A 25,544-nucleotide genomic window follows, 5' to 3' on the forward strand; every position below is an offset into this window, starting at 1 on the left:
CAGGAGGGGGTTATAATGGAAGACGCCGCCTCCGCGGCAAACGGGGTCCGCAGCAACAGGGTGACAGGGGTCAATTCTCTAGTCAACCCTACCAGCACCCCTGAAAGGGGGCCCGGCTGTTCGGCTCTGGAGGCAGTCGGGGGTCGCTTGTCTTTGTACCCAGAAGCCTGGCTAAACATAACATCAGATACATGGGTACAAAGCATCATTTCCAGAGGATATTTCATACCGTTCTCTACCCCTCCCATTCCTGTAAACAGAATCCCAGATGTTCCACCCAGTCTCAGGGAACAAGCAGTCGTAGAGGTCCACAAATTGCTAGAAAAAAAGAGTCATCCAAACAGTCCCAGCAGACCAAGTTGGATTCGGAACTTACTCAAAATTCTTTTTGGTACCAAAGAAAACAGGGGACTGGAGACCTATCATGGACCTCAGCAGACTCAACCAGTTCATAAAGAAAGAGGAGTTCCGAATGGTCACGCTTCAGTCCTTTCTTCACTTCCTAGGGAAAGGCGATTGGATGTGCTCTGTAGATCTCAAGGACGCGTACTATCACATAAAGATGAACAGACACTTCAGAGATCACCTGCGTTTCTGGCTGGGAGCCAACCATTGCCAGTTTTGAGCCCTACCGTTTGGTCTCACTACAGCCCGCAGAGTGTTCACCAAATGCATGGAAGTGGTCATGGCTCACCTGAGGCGTCTAGGGTTCCAGGTGTTTCCATACCTAGACAATTGGCTCCTCACCGCTACCACCAGGCATCAATTGACTCAGGCAACACAATACACTCTAGCACTCTGCCATCAATTAGGCATTACAATCAACTTCGAAAAGTGCTTTATCGCCATCGCAGCATACCATTTTTATAGGAGCAGAGTTAGATACCTCAACTACCACTCTGCGTCTTCCAATCGAAAGAGTCTCACCTCTCCACCAACACGTCAGCTCACTGGTGTCAAAGAACAAAGCTACAGCAGCAGAGGTCTTGAAGGTGCTAGGTTTGATGGTGGCAGCAGTCCTGGCTATACCACTCGCAAGGATGCATATGAGAATTTTTCAATGGCTCCTCTTTGCTCAGTGGTCTTACCAGAAACTACCGTTGCACCACATGATTCTCATCACGGATTCTTGCAAGAGAGACCTTCAGTGGTAGTTGATGTCTCTTCATGTCACAATCAGAAGCCCCTTTGCCCCCCCACCCCAATAGCCACTGTGACCACAGATGCTTCCCTGATAGGGTGGGGAGAGGCATTTTCAGGGAAAGACTGCCCAAGGCACATGGACGGATCAAGAGTCACATCTGCATATCAATGTTCTAGAGTTGAGAGCTGTACTTCTGGCATTGCAGTACTTTCAGAACTCTCTTCCTCTAGGAACTATTGCAGTTCAGACAGACAATATGTCAGTAGTCTGGTACTTGAACAAGTAAGGTGGAACCAAGTCTTACCTCCTTTGTCGAGAAGCCCTCAGGATCTGGCAATGGGCTGTGTCGTCCCAGCGTTTTCTGTTAGCAACACACATCCCGGGAAAATACAACATGATAGCGGACAAGCTAAGCAGGGCGATATTGCTCCCTCACGAGTGGTCTCTCAAAACAACAGGTTGCGGAGTTGATTTTCCACAAATGGGGCCAGCCTTGCTGCGACCTCTTTGCCAGCCACATCAATTCAAAATGCAGAAGCTACTTTGCCCTAATACCACCTCCGGGACATCCCCCGAGAGATGCACTCTTACACAATTTGCCCCCAGGACTCCTTTATGCATTCCCACCCTTCCCACTGATACCCAGATTTTTACAGAAAGCAAAATCGCTGGGAAGTACTGTTATCCTCATAGCCCCCCTACTGGCCTCGACAGATTTGGTTCCCGTTTCTCCACCATCACCTGTTTGAAGATCCATGGATCCTGGACCCAGTTCCGGACCTTCTGACGCACCCATGAGGGGACCTCCATCCGTCCCTGCAGTCCCTGAAACTGATTGTTTGGCACTTCTCCTAATTGCCAGGCTTCATTCAATTTCAGAAGATACAAGACAAATTCTCTTGTCTTCTTACAAGCCATCCACCAGGAAATAATACCACAGTAAGTGGAAAAGGTTCTCAATTTGGGCCAACACACAGAAAATTTACCCTTTTCGAGCTCCACTATCGTTCATTTTTTATTTTATTTTACATTTGTTAACCGGGGGTGTCTGAGCCTTAAAGACCCTTTTTCAGCAGAGGCCCGGGGAGAAAAGCTCCACAAAGAAAAATTACAGACACATTTAGTTATTTAGACATGATCAGTATACACACAAATTACAGGAGACATGTTTTTACAGTGGTATGTGGCACATAAACAGTTACAGTGGAGAGAACAAACAAAAAAAAATATTAATTTTTAAAAATAAAGGTAATTAATAGATTTGTGGTGTACAGTTGAAATTTGGAACATAGGTAGAATACATACATAGTACACAGGTACAGTATATACATTGTAGATTATCCAGTGTTTGTGAGTAAGATTGAAAACTATTATCAAGTGCTCTAGATTTTGTATGTATGTGTTATCTGCTTTCACTAGCCTGGGGAGCAGTCATGGCACTGCCAACTTTCCTTGAGAATGTTGCCTGATGAGGTCTTTAAAGGAGGCTTTGGATGATGTGTTTTGAATGCTTGTAGGGACAGAGTTCCATTTTTTAGCCACTGACCTACTATATAGTGCATCTCCAAAGCTATTGTAGCTGTTGGTGACTTCTAGTAGTAGTTTGCTTGATGATCTAAGAGGCCTTTTGGCTGAGTGATGATGTACTAGGTTTTTGAGGGCAGGACACTTATCGGGGAATTAATAGATAGAATGACAGAGGCAGAGCTAATTGTGTAGGTTAGGAGGTTGGGCAGTTCAAGTCAGTGGAGCTGTCTCAAAGCAGTACAGTGATGAGTTCTATATGAGCAATTTGCAGCAAAGCGGGCAATTCTGTTATAGCAGGCTTCCATTTTGCTTAGTTCAGTTTTGTTGAGATTAGTCGGAATGGGAGATGCATATAGTAGGGTGGATAGAAGTTGGGAGCGAGCAATGGCTGATCTTGTGTTGTTGGTAAGAAATGGTTTGGTGCGGTAGAGCGACCCTAGTTTGGCATGTACTTTTTTAATAGTTAAGTTGAGATGACTATCAAATTTTAGGTGAGAATCTATGGTTATTCCCAACAGCTTAGCCTGTGCCACTGGAGCAATTGGAGTAGCATTAGTGGAGTAGATAGTGAATTGACTGTTAGTGCTTTTGTTAGAACTGGTTATAATCATAAGCTGAGTTTTCTTTGGATTGAGGATAAGTTGGGCTTTGGTAAGGTAGTTTTCAACGTCAGAGAATGCTAGTTGAGTTGTTTTGCAGGAGGGTGGGAATGTTTTGTGCAGCACAGATTAAGGTAGTGTCATCTGCATACTGAATTATAGATGCATGCTGTATGAAGGTCATTTGTGAAGACTGTGAATAGTAGTGGTCCTAAGATAGAACCCTGTGGGACTCCTATAGTTATGGGCAGCTGAGGAGAGAGAGAATTTTCCCATTTCACAGCTTGGTACTTGTCAGTCAAGTAGCTTTGGAACCAGGTAAGAGTGGAATTTGATAGATGATATTGGTTTAGTTTGTTTAACAGGATTTGGTGTGACTGTGTCAAATGCTTTGGACATATCCAAAAAAAGAGTTGACACTTGTAGGCCTTCATTTTTGAGACGGTTTACTGTGTCTGTGAAGCAGAGGAGGGCTGTAGTGGTACTATGGGCAGGTCTGAAACCATGCTGAGTAGGTGACAGGATGTTGCTGTCTAGGAGATAGTTTAGCATCTGGGTGTGGATGCATTTTTCTAGGATTTTGGCCAGGGGGGAGAGTAAAGCAATGGGTCTGTAGTTAAGTTCAGTGGAGGTCCCGCCTTTATGTATGGGTGTAACATAGGATATTTTCCAGAGTTTGGGAACATAGTTTTCAACAATTGATCTGTTTATGAGAGTGGAGACTGGGATAGCAATAGCATATGCTGTGAGTTTCAAGAAATAGCTGGGGAGTAGGTCGGCTGCTGTTGATGAGGTTTTTTAGTTTGGAGAGCATGCTTTTGATTGAAGTGGCGGAAACTATTTTGAGGGTAAAACTTGTATTAGTGTTGTTTGTGTTGGGGGGGATAGTGAGGAAGGAACTGCCCTGTGATACTAAGGATAGAATTGAGTTCAGAAAATGGGAGTTGAATTGTGTTTCGATGGGAACTTTAGTGTCAGGGGTGGTTGGTTTGGGGGTAGCCTTTTGGGTAGATTTTAGTAGCTGGTTTACATTTTTCCAAATTTTTTGCGGGTTGTGTTGGTATTTAGTTTGTAATGTTGTGTAGTAGGATTTTTTGTCCAGCCTAATGCATTTTTTTGCACGGTTGCGCAGTTCTTGGTACTTAGTTAGGCTTTGTGTTTCTTTGTTTTTTTTATAGTAAAGCCAGGCAGTGTCTCTGGACTTGAGGATTTGTTTGGTTTCTTTACTGAGCCAGGGGTTTGTAGAGGTTCTAACCTTGATTTTGTGCAGTGGAGCGACAGTGTCTAGGTGTTGTAGAAATATGCTACATCCTGGTCAAGTGGGAGGGTTTTTAGGGGGGGGGGGGGTCCAGTCACAGTTACAGAGTAAAGTGTTGAGGACCTCAGGAGAGAATTTTTTTGTGTTTCTAGTGGATATATAGTTAGTGGTTTTGGATATGCTTGTTCTACGTATAAAGTATAATGTTAAGTTGTCAATCTCGCCTTCATTCTTGCTTGATGGGTTCGGAGCCGATCCCTCGGCTCCGACTCGGCACTTGCTAAGCTCGATAGTCACTTTTACCAGCTCGAGGCAGCCCCATATCCCATGTTGCAAGGCGGTAAGTACCCAGATCTCGTTTGCCGCTTCGCTTATGAGGTCCTCCTTTTACCAGCTCCTGGTAAGTGATTACTATTTCGCTATTTTAGCCCCTTTTAAACTTTAAAACCCCTTATTGTTAGTTTTTATTTAGTTTTAATCTGTTTCTGACAGAAATTTGTCTGTCTCTTATTATTTTTTTAGTCAGACTTTACCCATCCCATCCCCCCCCTGTTAGGGTGTGTGTGTGTGTTGGTACTTATACCTTTTGGTATATTTAAAATTAAAGGCTTTGACTGGTGTGTGTGTGTGTTTTGTGTGACACCATGTCAAAGAAAGGGTCTCAGGCTTTAAGAAGTGTGACTCGTGCTGTCAGAAGATGTCTCTGACAGACGGTCACACTTTGCCTTTATTGCCTGGGCCCTCTTCACCTGCAGGACTCCTGTGCTATTTGTCATTCTTTCAGCCAGAGAGTCCTGCAGGAAAGAAGAAACAAGCTTATACTCAGGGGCCTTCTTAAGCCGGAGGGCTCTCCGGCTAAGTCGGCTCCACCTAAGACTGTCAAGTCTTCCAAGGCCCAGGCTTCTGTGTCAAAGCCTGCGGCCTCGCTCCGACTCGTTCTGAGTCGAGATCGGCCCGTTGGAGCCGATTCTAGCTAACCAGCCTTCGCACGGATGGCTATCGGTGCCGATTCTGCTTCGACCACTTCGGTGTCGGCTCCGATCGGCTCCGACCACCATGTGGCACAGGCATCGGTGTCGGCTCCGACACCGTTACCTTTGAGGCTGTATCGGCTCCGGCTGGAGCCGATGCATCGAGGCTACCTGTCGGCTCCGATAAGTTGTCGGCTCCGACAGGGTCTATAGTTTCATCGGTTCCAATGGCTCCTTCCAGGAAGAGGTCGAGGTCTCCTTCCTTGGAGCCGATACTTTCGGCTCCGGCTTCACCTCTCCTTTCGGAACGGAGCCATCGGAGCCGATCTTCAAAGTCATCCAGGCTTTCTGACCATGACTTAGAGAGAGTGGTCAGTAGATTACTTAAGTCACAGGCACTGGCCCAAATGTTACATAGTCCGTCTCAACAGACGACTATTGGTCCACACCCGTTACAGTTCCTCCTTCAACTCTACCCCAGAGCTTGGAGTTGGAGTCTTCGAATGGTTACTGCTACGGCTGGAGGACAGATACCCCTTCTGTTCCTTCAGCCTCTACTCTTATCTCCTCTTGAGACCTTCCTTAGAGGGATTCGTGGTCGGGCTTCCATGGTCTCCTCCGAGGGGTGAGTGGCATCGGACCCTTGTCCGAACCCGCTCTTCCCTTGGAGCCTCGGCCTTGGTGAGCTCGGCTCCGACATCTGCCTCGGAGACTTCCCTTCGGTGGTCCCTGGAGTTCCTAGTTCTTGAACGGGTTCTCTCGGACCTGCCTGGGAGGGGAGCATTCGAGGTGATGAAGAGTGTGCTGGCCACTGGTATCAGTCAGCAGCCTGTTCCCTTAGCTCCTCCCTCTATGGTGCCTGTTGACATCTCTGCCACTTCTCTTGCTACAGGACCCAGAGATCCTCCGCCTCAGGTTTCCCCATTGGGAATTTCCCCCTCTTCCGAGGATTCTCCTGATGTTTCGGGAGATCCTCCTAGGAAGAGGACTTGTAAGAGGAAACATGTAGACTCCCCCGAGTCTATCACTTCAGATACTGACTTTGATGAGTCAGAGGGATCCCCTAGATCCCCCTCTGAGGATGTCTCCTTCTCAGACATCCTAGAACTCCTTAAACAGAGGGGAAACTGGCCCACCAACAATCCCTCTGAGGATGAGTCAGTATACCTAGAGGCGTTTGGATCTCGGCCCTCCACCTCCTGGGTGTCTCCGCCTTCGACCCCTTATGCAGGTTATTGCCCGAAAGGCGTGGGCAGCTCCTGACTCTGTAGAGCCAGTCCCTAGGAGGCCTTCAAAATTTATCACTGCCCCAGGTGACAAGCAATTCCTCACTAAGGGTGTCCCCGCTGATGCCATGGTGGTGGCTGCTGCCACCAAGAAGGAACTTGCAGATCCTTCCGCACCGCCCATCCTCCTAATAAGGACTCTAGGACCATGGATAGGTAATGGTAAGCGGATGTTTTCCTCAGCGACCTTTACCATGCGTTCACTGAATTACCTATGTCACTTCACCAGACTCCAGAGGGATATCCTTAAGGAGCTGGGTGAAGTAGTACAGGATCCTACAGCTGCAGGGGCTCAAGAAAAATTGCTTCGCAGCTAGGAACCCTTAATTCCATTGCAAACTCCTCCATGCGGCTAATATCATATGCTGCTGATGGAGCGAGTAGAGCCGCAGGTACAGGTGTGGCTCTTAGACGCCAAGCCTGGATGCGGCTATGTGACTTTGCAGATCCCTTTAAGGCGTCCTTCACAAATTCTCCCTTTGATGGGTCAGCTTTGTTTGGCCCTCAGGTGAAGGAAACTTTGACCAGGTGCGAGCAGGACGGCAAGACTCTTTCTGCTGTAGGAGTCCGTTTTTCCACCCCTTCTAGACCTTACCCCAAAGGACAGAAAGGTGGCAAAATGTGGTTCCGCAAATCCCAGGGAGTCACGCCGGATTCACGTGGTCAGTTTACCCCTAGAGGCAGAGGGGGTAACAACAACAGACGCCACTCTAGAGGCAGAGGGGGTCCAAAAAACCAGGGAAACAGAGAGCCTCTCTCTGACAAGCCCTTTCAGCATCCCTGAGATGTTGCCCGACTGTCCCTCCTTGGAGGCAGTCGGGGGAAGATTATCACTGTACCCAGAAGCTTGGCATTCCCTCACTCAAGACACATGGGTACAGTCGATCATATCCAAGGGTTACATAATTCCTTTCGAGGAAAGTCCTTTCCCCTCAAATTCCCTTCCAGATGTACCACCCGGTCTAAGGGAAATTGCAGAGTTAGAAGTCTCAAAACTACTGCAAAAAAGAGCCATTCAGCCAGTTACAACAGGCCATTCAGAGCCCGGAATCTACTCAAGGTTCTTTTTGGTCCCCAAAAAGACGGGAGACTGGAGACCAATATTGGATCTCAGCAGACTCAACAAGTCTGTGAGGAAGACAAGATTCCGAATGGTCACTCTTCAGTCAATTCTGCCCTTCTTGCAGAAGGACAACTGGATGTGCTCAATAGATCTTCAGGATGCGTACTATCACATCAAAATTCACAGACGCTCCAGGAGATTTCTCCGCTTTCGGCTGGGGTCCAGTCATTTCCAGTTCAGAGCCCTGCCCTTTGGTCTCACTACAGCCCCAGAGTGTTCACCAAATGCATGGCAGTGGTCACGGCTCACCTGAGACGCCAAGGATTCCAGGTGTTCCCATATCTCGACGACTGGCTCCTGTCAGCCACCACCAGGCATCAGCTTATACAAGCCAGGGATTACACAATAAATCTTTGTTCTCATTTGGGCATCTCGATCAACTTCGAAAAGTCATCCTTATTGCCCTGCCAGTCTATTACCTTCATAGGCGCAAACTTAAACACTGTTCGGATGTCAGCTACCCTTACAGATCAAAGAGTTTCAGACATTCAGAGTCATGTCAGGATCATTCTGGCCAACAAGAAAGTACAGGCCAGAATGGTTCTAAAGGTATTAGGCCTCATGGCTGCGGCCATTACTCTTCTTCCCTGGCTCGATTCTACATGCCTTCTTCAGTGGATGCTGTTCACACAGTGGTCGTACCAACAACTTCCTATGCGTCACCAGATTCTGGTGACACAAACTTGCAAAGATCATCTTGCTTGGTGGATCACATCTCCTCAGGTTCACCAAGGCAGGTACTTTGTACCCCCATCCCCGATAGCCACTGTCACCACGGATGCCTCCCTGATCGGGTGGGGGGGTCATTATCAGGGCAGGATGGTTCACAGGACGTGGCAGCCGTTCGAGTACCATCTGCACATAAATGTCCTGGAGATGAGAGCAGTGCTTTTAACGTTGCAAGCCCTCAACGACTTTCTTCCCGTAGGGACAATTGCAGTCCACACAGACAACATGTCTGTAGTTTGGTATATCAACAAACAGGGCGGAACCAAATCCTACCCATTGTGTCGAGAAGCGCTCAGACTATGGCAATGGGCGATCTCCTCTCATCGGTTTCTGGTAGCAACGCATATCCCTGGGAAAACCAACATTGTAGCGGACAGATTGAGCAGAGCTATTCTCATGCCTCACGAGTGGTCTCTCAAGCAATCTATAGCGGAAGAGATATTTCTGGAATGGGGTCGCCCATGTTGCGATCTTTTGCTACTCCCCAAAACAGCAAATGTCCAGACTTCTTCTGTCTCTTCCTCTACCAGGCCATCCCCAGAGACGCTCTGACCCAGGATTGGCCCCAGGGACTTCTTTATGCCTTCCCTCCATTTCCTCTGATCCCTCAAGTTATCCAGAAAGCTACCGTTTTGAGAGCCAAATTGATTCTCATTGCCCCTTACTGGCCTCGACAAGTTTGGTTCCCGTTCCTCCATCATCACCTTTTGGTGCAGCCGTGGCATCTGGACCCAGTGCCAGATCTTCTGATTCACCAATCGGGTCAGCTGCACCGGTCTATCCCTTCTCTCATCCTCACAGCATGGTTGCTCCACTTCCTTCCTTAGCCAGGCTTCCTTTGATCTCTAATCCAGTTAGAGACATCATAGTAGCTTCGTTAAAATCCTCTACCAGGAGGATTTATACAAGCAAATGGAAACGTTTCTCTTATTGGGCTTAGGCCAAGAATATTGATACTTTCACTGCCCCTATTCAGGCAGTCCTGGACTTCTTAGCAGAGATTTTTCATGCAGGCTCCTCTTCTTCCACAGTCAGAGTTCAATTGGCTGCTATCTCCAACTTTCATGTCGGGGTAGCAGATCATAATATTATGTCCCATAGGCTCTGCAGGGCCTTCTTGAAAGGAATTTTCCTACTAAAGCCTCCAGTCAGGAATCCTCCTCCTCAGTGGGATCTAAATTTAGTGCTGACATCCTTGATTCTTCCCCCCTTCGAGCCAGCTGTTTCTTGTTCCCTGAAATTTCTTTCTTGGAAAACTTTATTCCTAGTGGCTATTACATCGGCCAGGAGGGTGTCTGAACTTCATGCTCTATCGGTTCGACCCCCCTATTTGGTTTTTCACAAAGACAGGGTATCTTTGAGAACTAATCCGACCTTTCTACCTAAGGTCGCTTCAAAGACCAATTTGAATCAATCCACTGATCTCCCTGTATTTTTCCCAAACTATTCAGACAGAGCTGAACAAAACTACATTATCTTGATGTCCACCGTCAACTTAGATATTATTTGGACAGAACAAAAAAATTTAGAAAATCTGATCAACTTTTTGTTTCCTATGCGGATAATAAAAAAGGCCTTCCTGTTTCTAAAGTGACCTTGTCCAGATGGCTTTCTTCGGTCATCTCTGAAATTTATCTGCTCAGGGGAAAACAGCTGTGCTCAAAACCTAAAGCACATTCAACTAGGAGCTTAGCTACTTCTACAGCCTTTCAAGCTAGACTTCCTTTAGACACTATTTGTGCAGCGCCACTTGGGCCACTCCTCACACTTTTGTTTCCCATTACAAATTGGACTTGGCCTCCAGGGACAGAGCCAGTTTTGGCTCTACAGTCCTCAAGAGTCTGTTCCATTGAGCCACCCAGGATAGAGGTGCTAGGACGCGGTCCCATCAAGCAAGAATGAAGGCGAGATTGACAACTTAACATTAAGAAGTTATGTACCTACCATAACGTTCCATGTTAGTTGTCTTCTCTCGCCTTCTTTCTTGCGACCCTCCCTCCTTCCCCCTGGCCTGGACAGACCTTGTTATAAGAAATTATTATGCTGAAGACCATTCAGACCTGGTCCTTCTTCCATCTGTAAGTTTTCTTCTTCCTTTGGGAAGTATTTTATGCTTGGTGCTATTGCCCTTTGTCATCAAACGAGATCTGGGTACTTACCGCCTTGCATCATGGGATATGGGGCTGCCTCGAGCTGGTAAAAGTGACTCTCGAGCTTAGCAAGTGCCGAGTCGGAGCCGAGGGATCGGCTCCGAACCCATCAAGCAAGAAAGAAGGCGAGAGAAGACAACTAACATGGAACGTTATGGTAGGTACATAACTTCTTATTATGTTGTGATCACTTAAGGTGTCTGGGAGACTGCCTGTGTGAGGGTACAATGTGGGGTTGTTAGTTAGGACCCAGTCAAGGATGGATTCCCTTTTAGATTTTTTATCACATCTAGTTGGAATTTGGACTCGCTGCTGGTAGCCATGGAGATTTATTAAATTACTTGGTGGTTCTGATATACAGGTGAACCAATCTAGGTTGAAGTCCCCCAGAATAAGGGTTTCTTGTGAGTATGTGGAACACCACCAGGATAAGAAGTCTTCAAGGCTAGCAGGTGTATTACCAGGTGGAATATAGATCACAGTTGTGGTGATGACCTTTTTAGGGTGAAGTTGAAGTTGTGAGATAAGTATGTCCCAATTATTGGGGGAGGGGTAGGAGTTTGGTAATTGACGGACAGTTAAGTTTGACTTGTACAGTAAGGCAGTTCCACCCCCTTTACGAAGAGGTCTGTCTTGTCTAATGATATTGTAGCCGGTAGAGAGAACTTCTGAGTTAGCTATGTTTTTATTTAGCCAGGTTTCTGTTAAAGCAACTATGTCTGGGGAGTAGTGTGCCATTGTGGCCTGGAGTTCAGGTATTTTATTTTTGATACTTCTAATATTAATATTTATCATTAAAAGATGGTTGGTTTTGCTGCTGTTGTTGATTTGCCCAGGGATGAAGAAAGTGGGGATGTTATGTTCTGACATTTGTGTTGGAGCAGTTTGAGTTGGACAGGATGGATTTGGGCTTGGGTTGGGGTGGATAGCCCCACTTATGGTGAGCCTGGAGTTAAAATGGTTATACAGATGTTGGAGTTTGGTGAGGAGCGTGAGAAAGTATTGTGTTTTTTTTTTTTTAGTAGGAATGAGAGCATATGTGTTTAGTCCTGAATTGGTCCATTATGTAGTTCTTGAATAACTGTGGGCAGATATTATTATAATGTGTGGTGTCTGTATACGAGAGTGCATAATGCAGTGTTGTGCTACTAAGTTTAGGGATATTGCTAGAGTGATAGCTTGTGGTGGTGTAAAGAATTATGAAAAGACAGACTAGACTTAGTTGCGTGATCGTCATGGTTATAAAGTTTAAGATGTTTCTAGATGGGGGGTCTGAATATGAATTATAGGGTTGCACTGTATGTGGATGGGGAAGTAGTGTGGGTGTTGTAAAAAATGCCTAGTGGGAATGAGAGTGATTGGGAGTATTTTCTGTGGAGCAAGTTGGTGTGGTATAATGTGATATGACTTGAGGAGCTGTGGTTGTTGGAGGTGATGTGAGGGTGAGCTGTGGGCGTGGCTGTAAGTACTATAAACATAGAGGTAGTGGGGGCGGGAGGGAATAGGGGGTAGGGCAGGGGAGCGGAGAGAGCCCGAGCGTTAACGAGGGCGAACGCAGCAGGGCAGAGCCAACCAAGACAAAAGAAAAAGTAAGTATTACTTTACAAATCTGAGCACTTTTAAAACAAATTCCAGAGGTCTAATGGCTTATCGGCAAGCAGAATGTAATTACTGAGGAGCACTTGTGTCCTGGTGGGAGACTAGAAATTTAAAGATGGCTTCATGCTCAGCAGGATTCTAATATAGACTTTGTATTGGGGCAGGGAGATAGCACAAGGGGTGTAAACCAGGTGAAATGCAAAGAAACCAGAGAGGCAATCAGTAGAAGTCAGTGAAGGCCTCAGAGGGGGTAAGTAATAATTAAAACTACCCGTAAAGTGAAGGAGAGAAGAGACAGCAAAGTTTATTAAGGTTGGGAGTGTGTCTGCACATTGACTTGCTGATTAGTAACCAGTTTGTGCACAGATTAGAGTAGGGAGATACATTAGCGATGAAGGGGAATGTATAGAGATGCAAATAAACAGGTGGGCCTCCAAGTGATACAAACTAAGGCAGAAAGCACTGAGAGGGCTGCTTGATGGTTAATTTAGTCACAGGGATGTGAATTAAATGTATACTGTCTATTGGACAGTTAGGATTACTGTACTAGCGGGGGGGGGGGGGGACACAAGGCTACAACAGTCAGTTTTATTAGCAAGCTGAGAACTACTAAGAAATACAGCTAATGTAATAGCTTCACTCTCATAAAACATACACATAGAATGCCTGGGTGGACTTGACCCTGCTCTTGAGGCTCAAAATGTATATCCTTGTTTAGTTTGCAGTACTGATTCATTCTTATACTGTATGGGTGGAGTGGTAGCCGCAGACTGCAGATTTGCTTGAGTGTGCTCCTGGTCTTGAGGCTCAAAATGTATATCCTTGTTTAGTTTGCAGTACTGATTCCTTCTTATACTGTATGGGTGGAGTGGTAGCCGCAGACTGCAGATTTGCTTGAGTGTGCTCGGCAAGCAGAATGTAATTGCTGAGGAGCACTTCTATCCTGGTGGGAGACTAGAAATTTAAAGATCTGACAAAGATTTTTAAGAAAGGGGCAGCAGTTGCAACAGTTCGAGTCCAGTTAGCTGCCATCTCAAATTTCCACCTTGGATTTGGTGGCTCGAATGTTATGGGGCCTTAAGTTATCTAAAACTTTTCTTAAAGGTGTTCTTCACATGAGACCTTCTGTCAAATTCCAGGGAGAGTAGGGAATTTCGAACTTTATGCTGTCTCAAATTATTCTTCCCCCTTTTGAACCAGCATCTTCTTGTGATCTCAAATATTTATCCTAGAAAATTATTTTTCTAGTGGCCATTACTTCTGCCTGCAGTGTGTCAGAACTTCAAGCATTATCCGTCAGACCACCTTACATGATTTACCATGCTGATAGAGTATCTCTGAGAACAAACCCCTCATTTTTGACTAAAGTCTGTTCTGAATCCAATATCAGTCAGGTCATTGAGCTGCCAGTCTTTTTTTCCCAACCACTCTAGCAAATTGGAATACATGCTGCACAAACTTGATGTATATAGACAGCTCAGATTTTATCTTGACAGAACTAAGGATATTAGAAAATCAGATCAACTTTTTGTATCATCCTCAGAAGCCAGAAAAGGTAATCTAGTGGCTAAACAATTTTATCTAAATGGTTATCAGATTGTATATCCTTTGTTTATGCGAATGCGAGCATGCCATTTATACACAAACCTAAGGCTCATTCTACTAGAGCCGTTTCTACGTCTTCTGCCTTTCAAGCTAAATTGCCCCTTGACAATATTTGCGCTGCAGCCACTTGGTCTAAGCCTCATACCTTTATCACGCATTACAAGGTAGATAAGGCTTCTAGGGACAGGTCTTCCTTTGGTTCCACGGTACTGAAGAATGTACTTCTATGAGCCACCCAGGATTGAGGGTGCTAGAGACGCTAACCAGCAGTGAGAATAAACGGCGAGATTTAACAACTTCACATAAAGAAGTTATGTACTCACCATAACGTTCTATGTGAGTTGTTTATCTCACCTTTATTCTCGCGTCCCTCCCTCCCTCCTTCCCCTTCCTGGCTGACAGTCGACTTAGAGGCTAGTACCATCCTGGTTATTCAATATTTCTTCTTCCCCTTCGGGAAGTGCTTCCTTGCAGAAATAAATAAAAGGGTATATATATTTATACTCGCAGCAAACAAGATCTGAGGTAATTCCAGCAGTGCATTGTGGGATAAGGGAATTGGTCTTAAGCTACTGGCAAACCTTGAGCTTTGCTATCGGCCTTGTCGGAGCCGAGGATCGGCTCCGAACCCTTCATTGAGAATAAAGGCAGGATAAACAACTCACATGGAACGTTATGGTAAGTACATAACTTCTTTATCTGTGTTGTCTGTTTCCATCCTACATCAACTATCCACCCACCACCATCCCCTTCCTTTTGTTTCAGTTTCTCATATTGTCATATCTGGATAACATAGCCTTGCGTATTTCAGGTTCTCTCTCTCTAAGCTGGCAGTGCTTAAGTCAGTTATTTTTTGTTACACTCTTTATATTCCTAATTCATTTTGCTTTTGGTGGGCAAACTCAGTCTGAGGTAGCTCGCTTTTTGCACAGAAATTGAGTAAGAGGAGGAGCCTGAGCACTGAATGCAAAGCCTGAAAGTGGCCGGTCAGATTAGAGGTTGGATATGAGACCCATACATTGAGGAAGGATGGAAACGAATAACACTGATCTATTGTTATGGTGAGTATTCAACTTTGTTTAAGATACAGGTACGTAAATTAATAAAAAAGAAAGCAAACCGTATTAACATTTGTCATATTAATGCATTGCACATTATATGTTTTTTTTTCTTTCTTTATAACAAGTTATTCACTCCAGTATTACATAAATTGCTCATTTCCTGCCTTTTCTTAAACTTCATTCCTCCTCCTCCTTAACATTATTTTGCATGTATTTCTACCATAAATCAAGTTAGTTTCTTTGTAGTTTGCTCCTTCCCCTAAAGATCCACTTCTGGTTCTTTTATCTGCTGTATAATATCCAATACTTCAATTACAATTGATTTACATTTTGATTTCCATTTTCTAATAGTTGCTTTTTTGGCAGCTCACAAGAGTCATTTCATTAGTTACAGCCATTTTCTCCCTCAACATTTCTGACGAGAGAACTCTGTGGGGCAACTTTAAAGTCTCCCAACTCGTTATATTCCCCCAAAATATGTTTCTGGTTAACTCTCTTCCTTCACACCTTCAGCCTTTGCTGTCTACCTGAGGAAAAAATTCTCTGAAGTCCTCTAAGGGTATAATAATACCTACGCAGACACTTCAAGCAAAAATCCTAAACCTTCTGGACTTTGTCGCATACTTGCAAGCCATACAGATGACCTTCCTGTGATCTTTAAATTACCTTTCCAGTGTCCCTTCCCAGTCTTTTCTCATCTCCTCTGACTCATTCTTTTATTTCTCAAGCAATATTTTATATGCCTTGCCAGTTATCTCCTTTTTAATAGCAACTTATGTTTTAGACTCGACTAAAAACTCTCCCCGAACTGGTCTTTCACTTAACACTTCCCTGTCCCTTTGTCTCTGCTTAAACTCTGATATCAATCCCTGGCAGGAAAGACCGTCTCTAACCTACAGTCTAAACTTCTGTTTGGCCTCATCACACACCATTACCTTTCTCTCTATAGTTGTTATCTCCCAATACACTGGTTCTTTTGCCAGTTTTCTCCAGCAAATTCCAGCCATTTCTTACCAGTTTTTATACCCCTACTTGCAGTCTTCCATGTTGGCAAAATCTTCTTTCTTCATTTCTATGTTTGCTTAGTTCTTAGAATACTTTCTGCAAATGTATAGTCTGTATGATGGTGGTGGTTCTTCTTAAGGATCTGTATTGAAAATCCTGTTGTCTCCTCATTTCTCAAGCATCTTCCCTGTTTCATTATCGGTCTCCCTTTCCACTTTGATTCATAATCTTCTGCTTGCATTATATATCTAAGCCTTAACAGGGTAGCTCAAAAGTGTCCATTCAAACCAGGCAATCCTAAACCACCTTTTTCACTGGGAACGATCAACTTATCCCACTTAAGTCTCTCTCGTACCCTCCCAAATTAATTCCTTCAACTCTTTATTATTGTCCATATCTTCTCCCCTGGTTGATACCACAAATGCATTTATTACTAGTCTCTATTCGATCTCACCAAAGACAACTTTTTCTGCTCATCCATCAGTATGTAACATAAGAAGACTGAACAGGCTGATGTTCACCTGCTGCTATTGGCCCATACATCGTGAATATGAATATTACTGTAACAATGTTCCCTTAACTTTGAATATTTGTTGCCATTGTAAGTCACAGTTGTACTACTGTTGGTATTTTGGGAGCTAGACTGAATACAATGTCTTCCTTGTGAACCCTTGCCAGCTAATGTAGTTTCTGTTCTGTCTAGTCTGTCTTGTGTATAGTAAGCAACACTGCTTCGCTCTTTTTTGAGAAGACAGTAGTAGTCTACCTTCTTACTCATCTTGATTTTGTTTTCACAGATACACGACAAGAAACAGCAATGAACCTGAGTCTGAATGGCACAAACAGTATCAGCATGTCAGTGGAAATTAATGGAATCGTGTACACTGGTGAGATAGTGCGTTTTTACGTCTGTAAGTCATATGTGCTTTTGCAGGGTGTAGGCAGGCATTCCAGTGTTGCATGTAAAGGGAGTTTTTTTTTTGTCTGTCTCAAAAAATGTTTTATTTATTAATGTTTGATAACTGAGTTGGTGGACTTAACCAGATGGCACCTTTTCAGGCATGACCTGAAGTAACTGAAGTTGCTGGGTAAACTAATAGCAAGTGGCAGGGTGGCACAGACAGTGCTGAAGTTCAGAAGGTGTCTTCTCTTACTTGCAGTCTGGTTCTTGGTAAGGAGAGGTTGGTAGCACCATCCTGAGAAGGACTTAGGTTTGTAGGGCTTATCACAGAATTATTAGCAGTGTGATGGCAGTGGTGTAATAGTTGCATCTTGTGTAGGATGCAGAGGAGGTATTCTGAAACATTCATTGACTCAAGTTGATTTTCTGCAAGGTAATGCATTCATGCTTAGTTTCTAATGAGAATGTGTTGGATTAGTGGTAGGAGCTGCAGACACAGTGAGGAAGACTACATTTTGTTTTTGGAGTCAGAGTTCTTTTTCTACTATATTTACATGATTTGGACACAAACATTGCAGATTTGCTTGAAAAAGAAGGGTATGGTTAATAGTTTCATAGGAGATTATTAAGCTAATGGCATAAGAACCCTTACAAGCCTAGCCAATATAACCCAGATGTTCTTCGTCTTCCATTGCTGCAATCCTGACTATTGGGGTATAGTCCGCGTCCAGTCGGCCCGAATACCAGAGTATAAGGCTGGCGTCGGTCGTCGCATTAGGACGACACGTCAGCGTCAGGGTACTAATCGCATGACCGACGCCATATCCCCAGTCTTTTGCCGCATGGTCCGATGCAGAAGCAGTTTTGTGCAGGTTGGCGTACTGAAATATTTCGAAAGGAGTTTCAGACCGAACAGAGTTGGCTAAGTACCCGGGGAACATTTTAGTTTTTCTTGCCTCAGTATTTTACCGGATGTCAGAAAAAGTGAATAACTGTATTTCTTGTGGGAAACAGATACCTCATAGGGATTATCATACCTTGTGTATACCTTGTTTAGGGCCTGAGCACGACGTTGTTGGTTGCCGCTCTTGTGCTAGGTTTAACAAACGCACTATTAAGAGGAGGTTAGACTGTGCCAGGTTAGTGTTTGGGAAGCGGATGCTCCGGCGCCCTTCCTCAAGAAGCGCAAGGATAAAACTGTGAAGCCTAGGGTTGAGGAACCGGCAGTCCCGGACGTCGGTTCTTTAGAAGGCTCAGTGGAGCCGGAGGTTTTGCCAGGAGTTTCCATGGAGTCCCAGGCAGAAACTATACTCTTACAGGATGTGCCTTCTCAGGAGGTAGGCCAGGCTGAGGGGCTTCTCAGGTGACTGTTCTTCCCTCTCTTCCCAAGGTAGTTAGGGCCTCTCCTTCTGTTGCCAAAACTTCTTTGAGAGGTAGGCCTACTTCAGCTTCAGTGGGGGCTTCTCCTAGCATTTCGGTTCTGTACCTAAGAAACATATGCTTAAAATGGCAGAAGATTTGATTACTATGATTAGGGGTTCTATGCCCCGCCTGATAAGAGGCCTAGGGTGGAACCGAGTTTGATAGTTTTGAACAGTGTTCAGAGGCTTCAGAATCTTCTGTGGAAGATATGCAGGAGTATCCTACTTATTCTGATTCTGATGTGGATGATTCCACTCCTACAGCTTCTCCACCTGAGGATTTCTCATTTTCAGAGACTTTGCATTCCATGAGGGAGCACTTTAAATGGGAAGGCCAGGATTACTCTGACTCAGGGAAAGGCTTAGGGAGTTCTTGTTTTACCCCAGCATAGGCCTTTAGCTATTCCTCCTGTGTTGAATGTGGTGGAAGATGTTTTGCAGAGGCTTCCCTGAACCCTGACTCTTTGCCTCCTGCTCCTGTTAAGCCTGATAGGTATTATAGGGTGCCCGGCTCATAAATATTTGTTTAAGAGTTGGTTAAAAATCCTGTTCCCACTGATAAAGAGGCACGGGCTTTGGATAGGTGGGGAAAGAAAGTGTATACTTCTTCCACTCTAGCCATGAGAGCTTTGAATTGTCAGTTTCACATGCTAAAATATCAGAATTATCTCCTTTCACAATTGAAATCTAAGGTGGATGCTTTGGAAGGTATTGAATGTAAAGAGTTGCTGGATTTGGTTCATGTGTCTGAACAAGTGGGTAAGCATTCTTTGCAATGTGGTTTTGATGCTGTACAGGCCTCCTGGACCGTGGCTGCTACCAGTTCTGTTCTTCGCAGGCATGCCTGGTTGAAGGATCAGAATTTAGCTGAGCATGTTAAGACAAGGATTTTGGATGCTCCTTTACAGTCTGATGTGTTGTTTGGTTCGCCTGTGGAAGCAGTTTTAAAGAAAATGGAGGACAAAGCTAAGTCTATGCAAACTGTAAAAGATTTTTGCAGGTGCAGCCAGTTTAGTAGAAATTGGCCTGCTAAGGGGTGGACATATCCTGCTTATGATTCTCAGTCTAGGGTAGGTCTAGGCCTCAAGGTTCTTTAGGCCTAGAACAGGAGTTCACCTGCTCAGACTTCTGGTGAGGGCAGGGTCAGTCCTTTCGTAAACAGACCCAATGACCTGTTTTTCAGCTGCCAGCAGATTCACGTTTGGCAGCTCCTTTGGGAGGAAGACTGTCTCTTTTCAAAGAAAATTGGGATTTAATTACTCAAGACAAATGGGTGTTGGATATCATTCACCAAGGTTACAGATTTTATTTCCATACAATGCCCCTTTCAAAGGCATGCCTCCTCAACAACGGAAAGAGGCTCACAAGCAAGTTTTACAGTTACTTCACATAGCCATTCAGCCAGTCCCTGTATCAGAAAGGGGCCTAGGATTTTATTCTCGCCTGTTCCTTGTACCAAAGAAGGAAACACGTGGAGACCAATTTTGGATTTATCTATCCTCAACACTTATCTGGACATTCCCAAGTTCAAGATGTTGGCGTTACAACAGCTTTTACCTCTGCTGGGCAAAGATCACTGGATGGTAACTTTAGATCTCAAAGAAGCTTACCTTCATGTGCCTATAAGGCTAACTTGCAGGAAATATCTGCAACTGGAAATTCTCATTATCAGTTCTCTGCATTGCCCTTTGGCTTATCTACTAGAGTGTTCGTTCTGGCTCCAGTGATAGCTTACTTCAGGCTTCAAGGAATTCAAATCTATCCTTACTTGGGCGACTGCCTGATTCTGGCTCAAGAAAGGAAGTTCTTCTACAGCACCTGGAATATGTTATCTAAGATGCCTAGGGTATTCTGTGAGCGAAATAAAGTCCAGTCTAGTACCCTCTCAAGACATGTGCTTTCTGGGTGTGAGACTGAATACAGCAGCCCAGATGGCCTTTTTAACCCCGGACAAACAAAAGAGTCTGTCACTTTACTTCCATCAACTATCTCATCAGTCCGTGCTGACTGCAAGGACAGTCCTTCAAGCATTAGGGTTCATGGCATCTTGTATTCTGGTGCTTCCCAATGCCAAACTGCATATGAGAAAGTTACAATGGTATCTCAAAAATGTATGGACACAGCACTGCCAGGATTTGGACACTGTCATTCAAATAATACCTTGCCTTCAAAAGGAATTCTTGTGGTGGGCTCAGGAATGTCACCTAAACAAGGGACTCTCTGTGACCCGGCCAGAGGCAAGTCAGATCTTAACGACAGATGCCTCGGACATTGCTTGGGGAGCTCATCTAAATGGAAAGTGGATACAAGACAAGTGGCCTGCCAGACTACAGCATCTACATATCAACATGAAAGAGATGTTAGCAGTCCAGTTTGCATTGATGGCTTTCAAGGAGTTACTTCTTCCAGGGCAGGTGTTGATTCTAACAGACAACACAACTGTCATGTGGTACATCAACAAGCAAGGGGAACACATTCTTATCCTCTATGCAGGCAAGCAATTATTTTATGGGAGACTGCGCTAAGCCTGCAACTAACTCTTCAGGCAAGGTTTCTGCCAGGAGCACAGAACTCCTTAGCGGATGTGTTAAGCAGACAAATCATGGATCCGAAACTGGATCTTCATGTATTTCAGAAACTGACAGTGTCATGGGGAACTCAGACATAGATCTGTTTCCACTAAACCACCAGCTGCCAAAGTATTGCACAAAGGGGTTTCATAAGTGGATGCTCTGTCTTTCAGTTGGAAAAACCTTCATGTGTATGCCTTTCCACCTCTACCTCTTCTTCCAAAGGTACTGTTAAAGGTCAGACAAGACAGGCCAAGGATGATTTTGATAGCTCCAGATTGGCCTCGGCAACACTGGTACCCTCTACTACGAGTCTGGTAAAGAAGCCTCCATGGCCTTTACCTCTGCTTCCTCATCTGTTATCTCAGAAGGGCGGTCATCTGCTCAATGTCAAGCTACACTCTCTTCATCTAACAGCTTGGCATATTCTGTGTTGAAGCACAGCAGGTCTCAACTTCCTCAACAAGTTTTAAATGTGATTATGGAAGCTAGAAGACCTAGTACAAGGAAAGTGTATGCAGAAAAATGGAAGAGATTTTTATTTTGGAGTACAGCAAAGAATTTGGAGATTTCTGAGCCTAATTTGAGTGTGGCTCTTCAATATCTTACTGAATTATTGGACAAAGGTTTGTCCTTCTCTTCCATAAAGATTCATGCTGCAGCAATTTCAGCTCACTATGATTGTGACCCACCTTTGTTTTCGCATCCTTTGTTCAAGCAGTTTAAAGAATATAAGAGCTCCTACACCTGCTTGGGATCTCAATTTTGTGTTGGAAAAACTTACTCTACAACCTTTTGAGCCTGCAGCTACTGCTGAATTGAAATATTTGTCATGGAAGACTGCTTTTCTGTTGGCTATTACTTCTGCAAGAAGGGTGTCTGAGTTGCAGGCCCTTTGATTTTCCATAAGGATAGGGTATCATTTCTTTTATGCCTAAGGTGGTTTCTAGTGTGGCTTTAAACCAAACTATTCATTTTTGCAGATCCTCGAAATAAAAAAGATTTTGCACACTTTAGATGTACACAGGCAATTGCGTTATTATTTAAGCAGGACTAAGGATTTTAGACAGTCTCAGCAGTTGTTTGTTTCTTTTGCTTTGAGTTCTCAGGGCAAGCCTGTGTCAAAACAAACTATTTCTAGGTGGATTGGCTTTTGCATTGCATTTTGTTATTCCCATCATGGCAAGGAGATTCCAGCTGGGATTAGGCCTCATTCCACTAGGGCTACTGCCACTTGGGGTGGCAACTAAGGATATTCTGGAAGCAGCTACTTGGAGTTCAGTGCATACTTTCTCTAGGCATTATCACCTTCCTATCTACTCTAAGTCTAGGGCTGGTTTTGCCACAGCTGTTTTACAAGGCATGTTGTCAGCTCCTACTACTTTATAATTTGCCAGCCTCCCTTACCTCTGCTTTGGGATTCTACCCAATAGTCAGGACTGCAGCAATGGAAGACATAGTACAGTTTTGTACCTACCATAAATGTAGATGTTCCTCCTTCCCCTCTGTATTTCGGGGTGGTTGTGTAGGTGAGTTTACATGCTTATATTTTTTGTATATATTGTTGTATATATTGTACATGTTTTTGGGACTTGTCTTTTTAGGGTCTTCTGACATCTGGGGCAAGAAAAGACTGACAATAGTCAGGACTGCAGCAATGGAATCCTCGAACATCTACATTTATGGTAGGTACAAAACTGTACTTTTTACCCAGCATATAGGCCCTAGGGGCAAGAGGATAGCAAGGATTTGTACCCATGCATTGATTATCTTACAGATTGTCCCTGTCCATCAGGGACATAGACACTACCCCGGGTGTGAATTTGTGATTTCCCCCTCCATTAATCCAAACTGCGTTTGAAGAGGGTGAAGGAAGGTCTCTGCTTAATGTAATAGGAAGCCTGTTCCAAAGAAGTGGCAGTCTGTGAGCCAACATTTCTTGTCTCTCCAGCATGTTTTGTTTCAGTCACTGACTAAGTTTAGATCCTTAGATGAGGTGCTCCTCATACTGTTTGACATGTGGATATGTAGCAGCTACATCAGGGCTGGATTTGTGAGTGCCTTGTAGGTCAGGCTAGGGTCACTCCTTAGTAGTCGGTAGGAGACAGAGTAAATGGATAGGGCTTTGTCTATCCAAATAGGACATGTTTGTTTACACCTTGTATTTTCTTTGTGAGAAACCTCTGAGGACGCTCCAGTTGTTGTAAGCGCCTAGTCAAGTACATGCCAAATGGCGCATTGTACTTGACTATTGGTCTAATGAAGGGTGAGTACAGCGGGGCTATAATTTCGCTCATTACGATTTAGCAGTACAAATCTCACTCACTTGTGCGTCAAGTAGTAGTACTTATTACCATGGTCTATGTACAGCATTTTCATCGGTTATCTTCTTGCTAGAAATGTAGCTGTTCAGTCACATAAATTATTGAAAAGCTTCTATGGTTTTAGAGAGCGTCTCCCGAGCACATTGGTAGTTCAGAAACTTTTTTAAACAGTGCAAATGAACAGACTGTTACAGACAGTTTTGAACACATTAAATATCGCAGGTGAATGTCTGGATTAAAGAGAAAACATTTCAGCTCTGCATATGGGTTGTCTGCTTGTGGACAGTAAAATGGAAGATGATGTTGCAGATAGTTGGGAAGACGCGGCTGATAATGGGGAAATAGACAGAAGACTAGAAGCAAAGCTGAAGATTGTACAAAAGGAAAGAAAGTCAAAGTCTCCCTCCAGAGCTCCAGTCATAATTCAGGATGACACCTTTCCTGCAGCTCCTCCCCAACAAATACGTATTTTAAAGAGACCGACAAGTAATGGTGTAATTACTAATACAAAAGTTACAAGCAAGCCAGTACAGCCAGTGACATCACTTGCCCAGCGTGAGGCAGAGTATGCAGAGGCAAGGAAGAGGATCTTAGGAAGTGCTTGTCCAGAAGAAGAAGAAGAGCAGGATAAACCACAGCAGGAGAGAACAGTTTTTGCCATCCCGCCTTGTTTGAATCTTCTTTCCGCAAATTCTCACGGTAACGGATTATTGTATTCTGGTTTTAACCAAGACCATGGGTGTTTTGCATGTGGAATGGAGAATGGATTCAGAGTGTATAACACTGATCCCCTTAAAGAGAAGGAAAAGCAAGATGACAGCATACCACAGCCAGCAGGTCCATCTGATGGAGGTGAAGCAGATGACAGCATACCACAGCCAGCAGGTCCATCTGATGGAGGTGAAGCAGATGACAGCATACCACAGCCAGCAGGTCCATCTGATGGAGGTGAAGCAGATGACAGCATACCACAGCCAGCAGGTCCATCTGATGGCGGTGAAGCGGATGACAGCATACCACAGCCAGCAGGTCCATCTGATGGCGGTGAAGCAGATGACAACATACCACAGCCAGCAGGTCCATCTGATTGCGGTGAAGCAGATGACAGCATACCACAGCCAGCAGGTCCATCTGATGGCAATGCAGCAGGTGACAGCATATCACAGCCAGCAGGTCCATCCGATGGCAGTGAAGCAGATGACAGCATACCACAGCCAGCAGGTCCATCCGATGGCAGTGAAGCAGATGACAGCATACCACAGTCAGCAGGTCCATCTGATGGCAGTGAAGCAGATGACAGCATACCACAGTCAGCAGGTCCATCTAATGGCAGTGAAGCAGATGACAGCATACCACAGTCAGCAGGTCCATCCGATGGCACTGAAGCAGATGACAGCATACCACAGTCAGCAGGTCCATCCAATGGCACCGAAGCAGATGACAGCATACCACAGCCAGCAGGTCCATCTGATGGCAGTGAAGCAGTTGACAGCATACCACAGCCAGCAGGTCCATCTGATAGGTTCATAGGTTCATAGGTTTATACTAGGCTATCTGCCCTAAGGCATTTATAAGCCTAGCCCAAATTATTGTGGCTTACGCCACCCCTTATATGAAAAAATACTGTGCCCATTAGTTTGTTGTGCCTCTGTCCAGCAGTGACCCAGAGATGATTCCCGGGGTAAACCTACGATCTCCCATCCACAGGTCTAGATTTCTCTTGAACAGAGTCAGCGAGGTGCTCTGCCTCACATGGACCGGGATTTTATTCCACAGCATAGGGAGTCTCTGAGTGATAAATCTATCCCTCCAGCACGCCCTATTTATATCCGTGCTAAGGTTTAAGTCGCTTGCTCTAGTGGTTTTGGTGGATTTGGATTTTTTGAGGTGGAGCATGTCCATTAATTCCGGGTTGGACATGGCCTTGTATGTCAGGCACATGTCACCTCTGAGCAGACGGTTTGTGACTGAATAGAGCTGGAGTTTCTTCAATCTGGCAGCATATGACAGATTTTGGAGTCCCTTTATCCTTTTGGTGAGGAACTTTTGGGGTCTCTCCAATTGCTGCAGATGTCGGGTGAGATACATCCCGAATGGGGCATTGTACTCGATCATTGGTCTGATAAGTGAAGAGTACAGGGGAACAATGACCTCACTAGATCTGGATGTGAATCCCTTCATGATCAGGTGGGCAATGTAGAAGGTCTTTCTAACCACTTTAGCAATGTGAGTGTCAAAAGAAAGGCCACTGTCAACCTGGGTCCCCAGGTC

The 25,544-nt window shown here is 44.7% G+C and overlaps 2 protein-coding genes across 2 annotated transcripts in view; both read left to right on the forward strand.

Annotated features, from left to right (window-relative positions):
- The window catches only part of ARID3A (AT-rich interaction domain 3A), a 1,395,207-nt gene that overhangs the window by 1,307,105 nt on the left and 62,558 nt on the right, over window positions 1-25,544 (forward strand). Inside the window, exon 8 of the mRNA XM_044054833.1 lies at window positions 16,855-16,944. Coding sequence (XP_043910768.1) covers window positions 16,855-16,944 — 90 coding nt within the window. The remainder of the gene's footprint in view (window positions 1-16,854; window positions 16,945-25,544) is intronic.
- Window positions 23,547-25,544, forward strand: part of SZRD1 (SUZ RNA binding domain containing 1) — a 44,334-nt gene continuing 42,336 nt past the window's right edge. Inside the window, exon 1 of the mRNA XM_044055458.1 lies at window positions 23,547-24,108. Within this exon, the coding sequence (XP_043911393.1) occupies window positions 23,564-24,108 (545 nt within the window). The 5' untranslated portion in view covers window positions 23,547-23,563. The remainder of the gene's footprint in view (window positions 24,109-25,544) is intronic.

This window comes from Protopterus annectens, chromosome 13.part0, assembly GCF_019279795.1.
Source record: "Protopterus annectens isolate FY-2018-M chromosome 13.part0, PAN1.0, whole genome shotgun sequence".
NCBI classification, from domain to species: domain Eukaryota; kingdom Metazoa; phylum Chordata; order Ceratodontiformes; family Protopteridae; genus Protopterus; species Protopterus annectens.